This window comes from Pseudonaja textilis, chromosome 12 (assembly GCF_049901715.1).
Source record: "Pseudonaja textilis isolate UNSWEBS1 chromosome 12, rPseTex1.2, whole genome shotgun sequence".
Classification (NCBI taxonomy): Eukaryota; Metazoa; Chordata; class Lepidosauria; order Squamata; family Elapidae; genus Pseudonaja; species Pseudonaja textilis.
Window position 1 is genome coordinate 10,690,409 of NC_142001.1, and position 12,725 is coordinate 10,703,133.

Genomic DNA, 12,725 nt, shown 5'->3' on the forward strand with positions numbered 1-12,725 from the left:
GCCTTCAAAGCCTGGGGGAGATGGTTTTTGCCCACTTGGAGGCTCAAGAAAAGCCTCCAGAGCCCTGGGAGGGAGAAAACTCCCCCCCTCTGTGGTGCAGGAGGCCAACTAGGCCACGCCCACCATGGCCACACCCACCCAGCAACCGGGCAGAAAATTGCTAAAAAAATTTAAGCCCACCCCTGGTCATAAGTACCACTTATTCAGTGTTACCATAAATTTGAACAGTCTCTGAACAAACATCATTAAGCAAGGGCCACCGGTTCCTGTCTTCTCTTTGGCAGGAACAGAAGCACAGCAGACCTTTTGATGCATCTGTTTCTGCTCAAAGGAGAACCACTGGAAGGGTTTTTGATAGCAGAAGTAAATAGACCTTCTCTTTGCTTCCTTGGCAGGTACAATTCCTTCGCTACAGAGAGTAGAATTACCTGCCCACAGAACCAGTACCAGAATCAGAGATCAGGTGAAGATTCAGACAGGTAAGAAACTGGCTCTCACCTCCTGACAACTTGGTGAAGCCCTGCGTTGTGCTGAGCAATTGTCCTGCTTTATTTTATATTTCCTGCCTGTTCTCCTTCAACTCAAGGAAAGCAGATTTGGCTTTGAAATATATTTCAACAAAGAAGAAGAGAATGTCAGAAAAACTCTCGCGGTCAAAATGTGACACTTGCAGCCTTGTTCGGTAACAAAGTGGCCAAGAAATACCACAGTTCTATCATATTTTTGATTGTATAATCCTTTGGTTTCTTGGTTTCCAGTTTTCAATGGTTTCTTTAAAAGGTTAGGTTTTTTAAAAAAAATCCCTCTTGATTCAACATGGCAGGTGGTAAGGATGCATTCTCCTCACCTGTTTGTAAGGCCTTTGAAAATAGCAAGTTGATTCTGTGCATCAGTTTGAAACAAGGAAATGAGCATAATTTTGGAATCTTCTAAATTCCTTTGGGAAACAAGATTTGACCTTCTGACTTCTTGAGTTAGATTCGTATTTCTAGCTTTAACGTAGTCAGCCTGGGGCTTCAGATCTGACATGTAATAAAATCAGGACACACACGTGGCATTTTATGGACAGGAAAGGACACCACTACTGGTAGATATTAATATCAGGGTATGGATGGATCACTATCTGCTGTTAATGATTGTTTCTCTCTTTCATTTTTGTGTCTCAGACTGTGTTGTCACCGGGACACCAAATATTGAACGGAGAGAGAGAGACAATCTAATACACTGAGAAGCATATGTTTAAAAAAATGCACAGTAGCATAGAATTGCTACTGTGCGTGATTTTAAAAACCCAACATTTTTCATCTTCCTAATAAGAATACTTTTTTTTTTTAACCCACAGTGTTACTTAGCTCACTGCAACTGGAGGCAGGGTTCTGGGCCACATTTAGCTGCAAACTTGCATTAGGTGGGTTTAAGCAGTGGTGGGATTCAAAAATTTGTACTACCAGTTCTGTGGTGGGTGGGTGTGGCAGGAGAAGGATATTGCAAAATCTCCATTCCCTCCCCACTCCTGGGGGAAGGTTACTGCACAATCCCATTCCCTCCTCACCCCACTAACCTGCTTTCCAGCTCCGTTCTCCCGTGCAGGGCAACCAAAGAAGACCCAGCCGATCAGCTGGGACTCAATGGGAGGCAGAGAATAGATGGGGGCGGGGCCAGTCAGAGGTGGGATTTGCCGGTTCACCGAACTACTCAAAATTTCCACTCGTGGTTCTCCAGAACTGGTCAGAACCTGCTGAATACCACCTCTGTGTTTAACTTGCAGCTTGGTTCAAGATTGTGGTTTTTGCTGATAGTGGATTATTCGGCGTGGAGTCTCACACCAAATAGAAGTTAGGTAGATCTTTGCCCTAGATGCCCCCACTTCAGTGGCAAGTGACAAGACACATGTTGGGATGCCACGAGGCATGTTTTATCATTTGGTGTCATTGCCATTAGGAATGGATACCTATGATCTTAAGTAGAAGAAATGGAGAGATGCCTTCTCTATTGTCAGGAATGTGCTTGCCACATTGGGTGGTGGTCTCAGGTTCAGTTCCTTGAAAGTCCAGCTTAAAGGGGGTCATGAAGTATGGGATGGCTCAGCACATTATTTTTCTATCCTTCATTTTTAGTTTAGGATGGGTTGGTTCCTGTTCATCTTTCTCCTCTGTTTTCTTCTCCTTTTAATTTAGATTTTAGTTCTGCAAGGAGAGTTTTCCAGATCAAACCTTGTTTCCTACTTGTATAACTTTGCAAACTTTTCAACTCAATGATATCTCTGTGTTAAAAAGTCTCAATATATTTAAGTCTTAGCATTTATTGGAGTCTCAATATATTGAAGTCTTAGCATTTCAGATTAAGCCATCTCTTTCTTTTCTTAAAGGGAATGCATAGATTATATAAAAACCTGAAATTATTAATGGACAGAGGGTGACAAATGTTAGAATTAAAAATACCCATGCCCCTCTGAGTGTGACACACAAAAGCAGATTTACTTTTAAAAGAGTATTCACATACCTTGTGAAGTTTCCCTAACAGATAATAGGAAAATTTTCTACGATGCCTTTTGTCAATTGATGCATCCTTTTTCCAGCATATTAACTTTTATGTTCCTTGTAATCAATGAATTTGTTCTAAGCAATTTGGCTGTTATTTCTAGAGTGTTTTTCTCTTCTTGCATTGTGTTACATTTTTGTTTCGTGATGTTCAATCCCTTTAGAATCTGAAATTAATTTTACTTTAGAGACCTTTATTATCTTGATTATTATAAATCATGGCTTATCCTGAACAGGAGATGCCCAAAGAGCATTTTCTTTGCCAGTTGATCATAAGTATCTTGCTAGAATAATTTTAATTGTGTCCTCTTTTCCTTTTGATAGAAAATTTAACCTGCATTTTCATTGTCAATTGAGCTATGTTACAAAGAAGTATGATAAGGCAGGTTTTTAAGACTGAATGTATGATATTTATTATGCATTGTTTATCCATTTCTCCTCATTTCTTATCTTCTGCCCCCACTCCAAGTTCTTTCCAATGGATTTGGGGATTCTAGGTTCCTCAACAACCATACTGTACCTTACATCTTCTCTATCTCAGGTTCTCTTCAAATAGCCAAATATTTTTGAGTGATATTTGGAGAATTATTTTATACTGAACACTTTTCATGAGAAGTAACTCATGAAATGGCCTACTTACATTCCTATCCATGTTTTTTTTTCTTTCTGAGTCATTTCTAGAGTTCGTTTCTTTTCTTTAGAGTGTCTTCATGTTCTCTTTCCTTTAATATATTCTTCTTCATCATAATTCTGAGCATATTACTTGGATACTAGAGCCTTTGATTTCTAATCACTAATTCCCAAGTAGATATGGTTAGGATTGGAATCTTGGTTGTCTTTTCCATTCTTGCTAGCATGACAATAGTTTGTCATTTTGCAAACTATTTGAAACGGCTTCTTCAAACCTAGGCAGCTGTGGTGGTTTTTTGTTTCCACTTAACCTCTTTATATCTGGAGGATGCCACTTATTCCCAGAAATGTTCCACGTTTATGAATTATCTAAACTGGTAGTTTCTGGAAAGTAATCTTCTAACCAATTGTTCTAACCAACTGAGAAAGAGAGAGAGAGGTTTAAAAAAAATCCTCTTCAGAGGGACTGACCTACTTTTAGCATGTTAGACAGTTCATAGAAAACCCAATTTACAATCCTCCCTGTGTTGGACATTGGTCTCAGGATTTTTTCACATCTGGATCGTCAAGCTGGCCATTTTATCAGATCTTCAGAGTCTAGGAATGGAATAAACAGGAACAATCAACTTTACGACCGTAGAATGTTGGGATTCAACAACGGCATAGCATCTTACTTGTACAACCAGCCGTTCAACAGCAGAAGGTAATAATCAGAGATTATTGTAGGGATGAGAAGATAGCCCAATGTCCTACTTTAGATTGCACGGTGAGCGATAGGACAGTGCTCCAGAGGGTTAACGTCATTGACCAGAAGATCATGGGTTGCCCTCTCCCCTCTTTGGAAGAGCTTTATAGTTCCCGCTGCCTTAAGAAAGTTCAAAACATCCTTAAAGATCCATCTCATCCCGGGCACCCCCCCCTTTTTTTTGAAACTATTACCATCTAGCAGATGGTACAGGATAATAAAAACAAGGACAAATAGGCTGAAAAACAGCTTCTATCCCAGGGGAGTAACTATTGATTTCAACTGTATAGGGCAATATTAATGCAATATCAGGGGTTTTCAATTCAATGTATAGAATGTGAAGGATGTGTGTTTGTGTTTTATTTTCATAGTCATAATATACACTGAAGATGGTATTTAATTTCAATGCAATGACAATAAACTAAAATAAATTAAACTAAACTAGAGAGGGTGTATATCTCCATAAGGCTTGGAGGGAGCATTTGTCTATTGAAAGTCCTTGTCAATGTGAACAGTTGTCCAATTAAAGAATTTAGAAAGGGAAAGCAGGAACTATGAAGAAGCTAATCAACATTTAGCATAGATAGCAAGCTACAGAGGTACATAAATTCACCTGTCATCACCTTCCTTTTCAACATGACATCAATTGCTATTTAAGTCTAATAATTTCTAAACCTGCATATCAATTAGCACTTTAAGGCTTATTATGGACATGTGGCCTCTTGTGTTGTAGTAATCTTTTTGGGGTGATGTTTCTTGGATCATCTTTAGCAACAACAGGGGAAAAATGGTTTGCAAATCAAATCTGAGAACTTTGTACTTGGATATCTGGAGCCTTATTGTGCCTTATTAAAATTTCAGGTTCATAAAAAGATGATTCTTCATAAAGTGTTTGGGGGTGACTAAGATCATGCTACCCCTGAATGGTGGTACAGTAGATTGATTACAAGTGCATTATAATTAGAGCTGTGATGGTGCAGTGGTTAGAATGCAGTATTGCAGGATTACTGTGCCCAGTGTTTGATTCTGACTGGCTCAAGGTTGACTCAGCTTTCCATCCTTCTGAGGGGGTCAAATGAGGACCCAGATTGTTGGAGTCAATAGGCTGATTCTGTAAACTGCTTAGAGAGGGCTGTAAAGCATTGTGAAGTGGTATATAAGTCTAAGTGCTATTGGTATTAATTGATACTTGTTCTTTATTGTAATACATTTATAAAACTGGTCAGAAACAGAGCAATATAAGTTATGGAAGTGCATGTATGTATAGACAGGCATGTATATGTGTGATTCTGATTTCCACCATAGGAAAATCTGGTCAAAAGCTAATCTAAAGCACCTGTAGGCCAGACAAGGAATAATGGATAGAAACTGAACAAGGAGAGATTTAACCTGGAAATAAGGAGAAACTTTCTGACAGTGAGAACAATCAACCAATGGAACAGAAGTTGCCTTCAGAAGTTGTGGGAGCTTCATCACTGGTAGCTCTCAAGGAGAGATTGGACTGCCATTTGTCAGAAATGGCGTAGGGTCTCCCGCTTGGGTGGGGGGTTGGACTAGATGACCTACAAGGTCCCTTCCAACTCTGATTATCTGTTATCTCTAGAATTGAAAATTCTAGCACTCTTGAATTTGACAGCTTTCTCTAATTTGGACATCCAGTCAGAACAACATTGTTGAGATGCTGAGTTGTCCACAAGAGTGCCAAATCTGGGGAAGGCATCATCGTTACTATGGTTCATTGCATAGTCAGACAGATGTTCAATCTGGATTTGGCATTTCTGTCTACTTATTGAATTCTTTCCAAGGACCTGGGATAGGCAGATGTGGTTGTTTGATGGAGTTCAAGATATTGTTTCAGACTGTACGGTGTTCCAAGTAAAGGCAACTATTGCAATTGACTGATGACTGAATTTGTCAATGCTGGTGGTGTTCAAGTGCTGCTCTAGTTGTGTTAGGATTGCACTCAAGGCGCCTATTACTATTGGTGCCACCTGTTTAATAGTATCAGTAGTAGTTGCAGGCTGCCTAACATCCAGGGACTCTAGGTGGTTTTCAATTGTTAAAAATGTTTAAAACAAAGAACATTACAAAACATAAAATATCCCAACACAAAGGAACAAAGAAGGCAAAGAACACAAATCCAAGAGGGAACAAGGAAAGGAAGAAAGGGGTTTCCAATCACCATTACAGTGATCAACACAACAAAGATAATAACATTCTGAAGCAAAATGGTTAAGCTTTTGTCTGTTCCAACTCCTCTGATATTTATCAAAGGCTATGATAGCCAACGGGGCAATTATAGGTTATGAAGAGTAATGAATGAAGATGTTTAAATCCACACATAGTTTTAAGCAGGGATGGGATTCTACAGGTTTGCACCTATTCGCTAGAACTGGTTGTTAACATTCTAAGCAGTTTGGAGAAGCGGTTGTTAGAAGAAATTACTGGCCTAATCCTGTAAGGAAGGCAGGAAGGAAACATTCTGGTGTTGCTTACAGAAACTGCATCTCCGTTAACCCTTATTACATTCTTGGCAGGACTAGACTTCCTGTCTCAGGAACTTCTCTGGAGTTTTTTTTCCCCTCCTTTGCTGGTACTTTGCTTGTGTGGAGTGACCATTCAAAGTTACAATGGCACTGAAAAAAGTGACTTGTGACCATTTTTCACACTTACGACTGTTGCAGCATCCCCAGAGTCATGAGAGGCCAGGCGAGGAGATGCGTGCCTTGATGTGAGCGATGTTGAGTTGACCATGCCCAGCCAATAACATGGCCACCAAGCCATACCCACCAACTAAGCCACACCCACAGAACCAGTTGTTAAAAAATTTGAATCCTACCCCTGGTTTTAAGGTGTGAAATCTATATGTCCAGAAGCTGATCCAGAAACAGGTGACATTTCTAGTGTCATTGTAGTTTAGTAAATGACAAATCACAAAAGTTTTAACTATTATATAAAGTAAATTAAGATCTTTCTTGAAGCTCTAAAATGATCTAACCGAGACAAGGCTGTATTCCCTGGAACTGGTTTATTTTTTAAAAAAATAAGTGTTTCCTTGAAGATTTCCCTAAGAATTACAAGGTTGATCTTTGGTAAACTCACACCTTCAGTGAAGAGTAGGAGAATGGCTTGCATTGGGGTGAGATGGTTTTGCAAAGAGAGAATTCAGAATGGAAAAAAAACCAGGATGTTAAAAAAAAACCAGGATGTAAAAAAGCAAAGTTTTAGTAAGTTTAAGATATTAATTTGTCTGAAATAGTAGAGCAAGGGATGGGCTAGAAAACCTTCAAGATCCATTCCAACTCTGTTATTCTGTAGTTCGACTAAACTGGGTAATATTGAGAATGTCTGGATCGTATCTTTCAGAATTCCCTTTCTTGTGTGTTCATTACGTCATTTCATTTGTTGTTGTTGTTGTGTTTGGTTTTGTTTTTGGTTAAGCCTTGAATTAATACCTATCTACGTTTCTTCCTAGCATGTCTTACTACCCCTTCAGAGATGCTGGCAATAGCATTCCAAAAAGCCATCGGGTGCCTTTTTATAAGGACATCTGTGACACAGAGAGTGGAAGGTAAAGATTAAGAATGAATACCCGAATGTTAACTAATACACGGATTATTGGAATCTTTACAAAAAAAAAAAAAAAATCAGGGCACCAAACCACCTGGATCAGTCATTCTCTCCCAGGAAACAAAAAAAAAAACCAATGATACACTGCTTCAGAAATCTTGCCGAGGAAACGGCAGGGACTAATTTGAAGGTACAGGAAAAGAGAGTAAAATTCCCCCTAAATTTAGAATACCCATTTATCTACGCATCTATCCTACAAGGTCTAAGGAGTCTAGAGAATGAAAGGACTAGAGGGGACATGACTTCAGTATTTGAGGGGCTGCCACAAAAGAAAAGGAGATCAAATTATTCTCCAAAGCACAATGGATCAAAGAGAGAAGCAACCTGCAATTAAGGAGAAACTTCCTAACAGTGAGGACTATTGACCAGTGGAACTTCAGAAGTCGTGGGTGCTCCATCACTGGAGGGTTTTAAGAAGAGATTGGACAACCACTTGTCTCAAATTGTATGGGGCCTCCTGCTTTGAGCAGGGGATTGGAGTAGTCCCTAGAAGTTCTCCAAGATCCCTTCCAGCTCTACTCTGATTAAAGCCGCAGGTTATTAATCTTCTGCTTTTTACAATATTTCAAATCACCCTGCAGATGGCATCAGAGTCACTTCGTATATAGACTGCCTTGCCTAAAGATTTTGTGAGGAGCCATTCAGGCTACAGCAGGTGAAGAGCCTCATCTCAGAACCTGCAGCATTTATTGATTTATTTGATTTGTCAATCGCTTACAAGATAATAAGTATAAGGATAAACATAGTTATGAATACATGAAATGGATACATATAAGAAACAATAGGACAGGGACGGTAGGCACGTTGGTGCGCTTATGCACGCTCCCTACAGACGACACAGGAAAGGGGTGAGGTCAATAGTAGATAGTCTAAGGTTAAAGTTTGGGGAGTTTGGGGAAGAAACCACAGAGTCAGGTAGAGGATTCCAGACATTGACCACTCTGTTGCTGAAGTCGTATTTCCTGCAATCAAGTTTGGTGCGATTAACCTTGAGTTTGTATCTATTGTGTGCTCTTGTGTTGTTATGGTTGAAGCTGAAGTATTCATTGACAGGTAGGACATTGCAATGTATGATTTTTATATACTATACTTAGATCGGACCGAAGGCGGCATAGTTCTAGTTTTTCTAGGTCTAGAATTTCAAGTCTGGTGGCATAAGGTATTCTGCAACGAGTAGAGGAGTGGAGAACTCTTCTTGTGAAATATTTCTGGACTTTCTCAACTGTGCTAATATCAGATACGTAATGTGGGTTCCAGACTGATGAGCTGTATTCGAGTATTGGTCTAGCAAATGTTTTGTATGCCCTAGTTAGTAGTGTGATATTACCAGAGAAAAAGCTACGTAGGATTAGGTTAACAACTCTTAATGCCTTTTTGGCTATGTAGTTACAGTGGGCTCTAGCACTTAGGTCATTAGAGGTGAGTATTCCAAGGTCCTTGATGGAGTTTTTACCAGAATGAGTAGTTGCATTTGTTATCCTTGTGTTGCTTGCACATTGTTGGCTTCTGTTTTTGCAAGGAGAGGTTGAAGTGAGACGATCCTGCCTAGAAAGCATGACAGCCAAGTTTGAGTATCTGATCTGTAAACATGATATTATAATGTTCAAATCTCTTTCTCTTCAGGAATTTGACTGATTCTGAGGCAAAGGACCTCCCTGCTTCCTTTGAACAGAAGAATTTTTCTAATTATGAATCAGATTCATCTGGATCAGGGTAGAGTATACTGGAGAATGCTTTTCAACATACCAGCTATCACATCCCTTGTCAATCAATGCCTCCACTGAAATGTGTATTTCTTTCGTCCCCCATGTAGCAAAGGCCTCCTCTTTGTGAAAGAGTCCATCAAAAGCATGGAAATGTCGTCCTCCCCACGTTACAACAGGTGAGGAAACCAAAGGCAGCAGTTCTTTTTGCAATGCAGAAAAATCTTGCGTCAGTCAGAGGAATTTGCCTGAGCTCACACTTAGCTTTGGGTTCTCTTATTATATTCTCCTATTATCTTCACATTAGTACTTTTTGTTCATTCGTGTCTTCTTCAGCATCTAAATACCATGCATGCCAATGGTCTCTCTTCAGGGTCCTTGGTCCTCTCTGAGCTTAGTGGTTTCTGGCAGATGTTTCATTACCTAACTAGGTAATATCATCAGTGGTGGAAGGGGGTAGTAGGATAGGATAGGATAGGATAGGATAGGATAGGATAGAATAGAATAGAGTAGAATAGAATAGAGTAGAGTAGAGTAGGATAGGATAGGATAGGATAGGATAGGATAGGATAGGATAGAGTAGAGTAGAATAGAATAGAGTAGAGTAGAGTAGGATAGGATAGGATAGGATAGGATAGGATAGGATAGAATAGAGTAGAATAGAGTAGAATAGAGTAGAATAGAATAGAGTAGAGTAGAATAGAATAGGATAGGATAGGGTAGGGTAGGGTAGGGTAGGGTAGGGTAGGGTAGGATAGAATAGGATAGAATAGTTGGAAGGGACCTTGTAGGTCATCTAGTCCATCCCCTGCTTAAGCTGGAGGCCCTATATCATTTTTGACAGATGACAATCCAGTGTCTTCTTGAAGGCCTCCAGTGATGAAGCTCTCACAACTTCAGAAGGCAAACTGTTCCATTGGTTGATTGTTCTTAGAAAATGTCTCCTTATTTCCAGGTTGAATCTCTCCTTGTTCAGTCTCCATCCATTGCTTCTTGTCCTGCTCAGGTGCTTTGGAGAATAGCTTGACTCCCTTGTGGCAGTCCCTAACATATTGGAACACTACTATCATGTCACCTCCAGTCTTCTTTCCTTCAGATTAGTCATACCCAATTCCAGCAACTGTTCTTTATATGTTTTTGTGGGGTAAAGGACTTTGGGGTTCCTTGTGCTTTCTGTGCTTGGTGGTTTTCTGGCAGATGTTTCATTACCTAACTAGGTAACATCATCAGTGCCAGCAGGGATTGGTGTTTGCAGAGTGGAGTAGGAGGAAAACTTTGGGGTCCTTGGTGCTCTCTGAGCTTGGTGGTTTTCTTGCAGATATTTCAATACCAAACTAGGCAACATTATCAGTGCTTTCTGCTGGCGTAATTTATGGCAAGGTGTTAAATGCAAGGGCATGCAATAGTAGGCAAATGGCTTTGAAGGCTTTGGGGCCTTTTCATCTTTAATTAAATGTTTCTGCTTTGCCCAGCATTTTTTATTTTGCTTTCGGATGAAATTTCTTTTCCAGAAAGACATCATGAAATAATGCAGCATTCTATCAAATACTACGTGGGCCCCCAGTTTTCATGAGAAAGCACTGTTTCGGGAACATTAAAAACAGCAACATCTCCTGAATTTAGTAATTTTTAAAGTCACGCTGTATAACAATTATAGAGTCTTCACTCTTTCCTTCTCCAGTCGCAGCTTGGTTGACTTGTCTGAACTGGAGAATCCAAGCTACAGCAGTACCAGCTACCTGAATAACACATCTCCCAAAAGGTAAAACCAACCTTTGGCATGATGCTCTTGTTGTGGTTTGATATGGGATCCCTTTCAAAGCAGACAAGTGCCAAGTTTTCATGAATCAGGCGGAAATGGGATTGTACTGTGCTTCAACATCTTGTGAGAACCTATTGTTTTTTGCTGGGTGAATTACCTTTGGTAAGGATTGTTGGGAAGTGTTCTATGGCTACAGGAATGTTAAGGTAATGAAGATTTAATAGTTGATCAGCTCTGTAAGGCTGTAAGCCAAGATGATGAGCTGAGGATGAATCAGCAGGGTAGTGCCACTTTAAGAAGCTGTCTTTATAAGGAAGACCATGTGAGGGCGTCTCTCTCTCTCTCTCTCTCCTCATGTTCTATCTCTATTATAGTTCTAAGTGTAGAGTTGAAGATTGATTGATTGCCTGTATTTTCCTAAAACATATATGTATGTATATAGCAATCTTGTATAAAAACCACTGTTAAAAGACAAAGCTTCTGTGTCCTGTGTTTTGCTCCTGAGTTGTCTCACAATAGGAGTCCCACTGTAAATGTTCTGGCAGTTTTTGATTTTAGGTTTTCATGTGTTGTGTGAATTCAACTAATACTAATTAAGTAGAACTTGTAAGACTGAAATCCAGCACATGCAGAATTTTATGAAGAAGTCTGTTAGTGTCAGGAACGAAAGATCAGATCCGCACACAAAGAACCAGTTAAACCGATTTATTGCTACTTATGCCTGTGCACGGGAATTTTCTCAACTAACACTTAGTAACTGCTAAAGATCAGTGGAATTCAAGTGGGGTGTTGGACTTAGTTTGTGGCTATGTAGGGATTCTGGACTGATCCCTCTTTTGACTCCAACCCCAGGTTTTGCTATTTATGTTCCTATAGTCAATGTGTGTGTTTTTAAAGTGGGTGGCAAAAGACAAAGTGTTCTCCTTCCAATTTCATACAAAGCAGGAGATAATGACAGTAAGACAATATGCTTGTTACACGACTGTCTTCCACTACTTCACCAACAATTTTGCACCATACTGATAAGAGGATTTGGCCATAAGAGCTCTCTGAGTTGCACGTCATGTAGAAAGCGGTGTATCTTCTTCAACATGAAGCTCTATGAAGCTAGAAGCATGTTGACCACTGTCTTTGGACTGTCATCATCTTCCTTCTTTCTCCTAGGTCTTTGGAAGATATTTGTACTTATTGTGGCCGAGTAATCCGCAACTGTGCCAAGATATCTATTGAGAACCTCAACATCAGCTGCCATGAATACTGCTTCAAAGTAAGGATGTGCCTGATAAGTGTGGTATTCACAGAGCTATGAAGAGGTGCCAGTTTGGTCTAATGGTTAAGGCACCAGGCTAGAAAGCAAAAGACCATGAGTTCAAGTCCCACTTTAACCACGGAAGCCTACTAGATGACTTTGGGCTAATCACTCTCTGTCTCTCAACCCAACTCACTTCACAGGGTTGTGGGGAAAACAGGAGGAGTAAAGCATGTTAAGTTGCGTTATTGTTCAAAGTAATAAAGACGGGATACAAATAAATAAGTCGGGAGGAGGAAGTAGGTGGGAACCTTCACTCCCTAGCTGCATAATGGGATATCCTCATCACTAAGTCACACAATTTCTGCCTGGCCCTCCTAAGCTTTAGCCTGGAGGAACATTGTCCATGGGGTCGCAATGGATCAGACAACAACTAACGACAACACAACTAACAACTTCACAACTA

At 40.0% G+C, this 12,725-nt stretch overlaps 1 protein-coding gene across 5 annotated transcripts in view; it reads left to right on the forward strand.

The window, feature by feature from the left end:
• The window catches only part of ZNF185 (zinc finger protein 185 with LIM domain), a 60,778-nt gene that overhangs the window by 43,388 nt on the left and 4,665 nt on the right, over positions 1-12,725 (forward strand). For 3 of the 5 annotated variants that reach the window (XM_026703010.2, XM_087940991.1, XM_087940990.1), the window contains 7 exons: positions 396-479; positions 3,715-3,873; positions 7,391-7,486; positions 9,169-9,258; positions 9,359-9,427; positions 10,930-11,010; positions 12,175-12,277. In XM_026703010.2, coding sequence (XP_026558795.1) covers positions 396-479; positions 3,715-3,873; positions 7,391-7,486; positions 9,169-9,258; positions 9,359-9,427; positions 10,930-11,010; positions 12,175-12,277 — 682 coding nt within the window. The remainder of the gene's footprint in view (positions 1-395; positions 480-3,714; positions 3,874-7,390; positions 7,487-9,168; positions 9,259-9,358; positions 9,428-10,929; positions 11,011-12,174; positions 12,278-12,725) is intronic. The other 2 variants (XM_087940992.1, XM_026703011.2) reach the window with 1 other exon arrangement.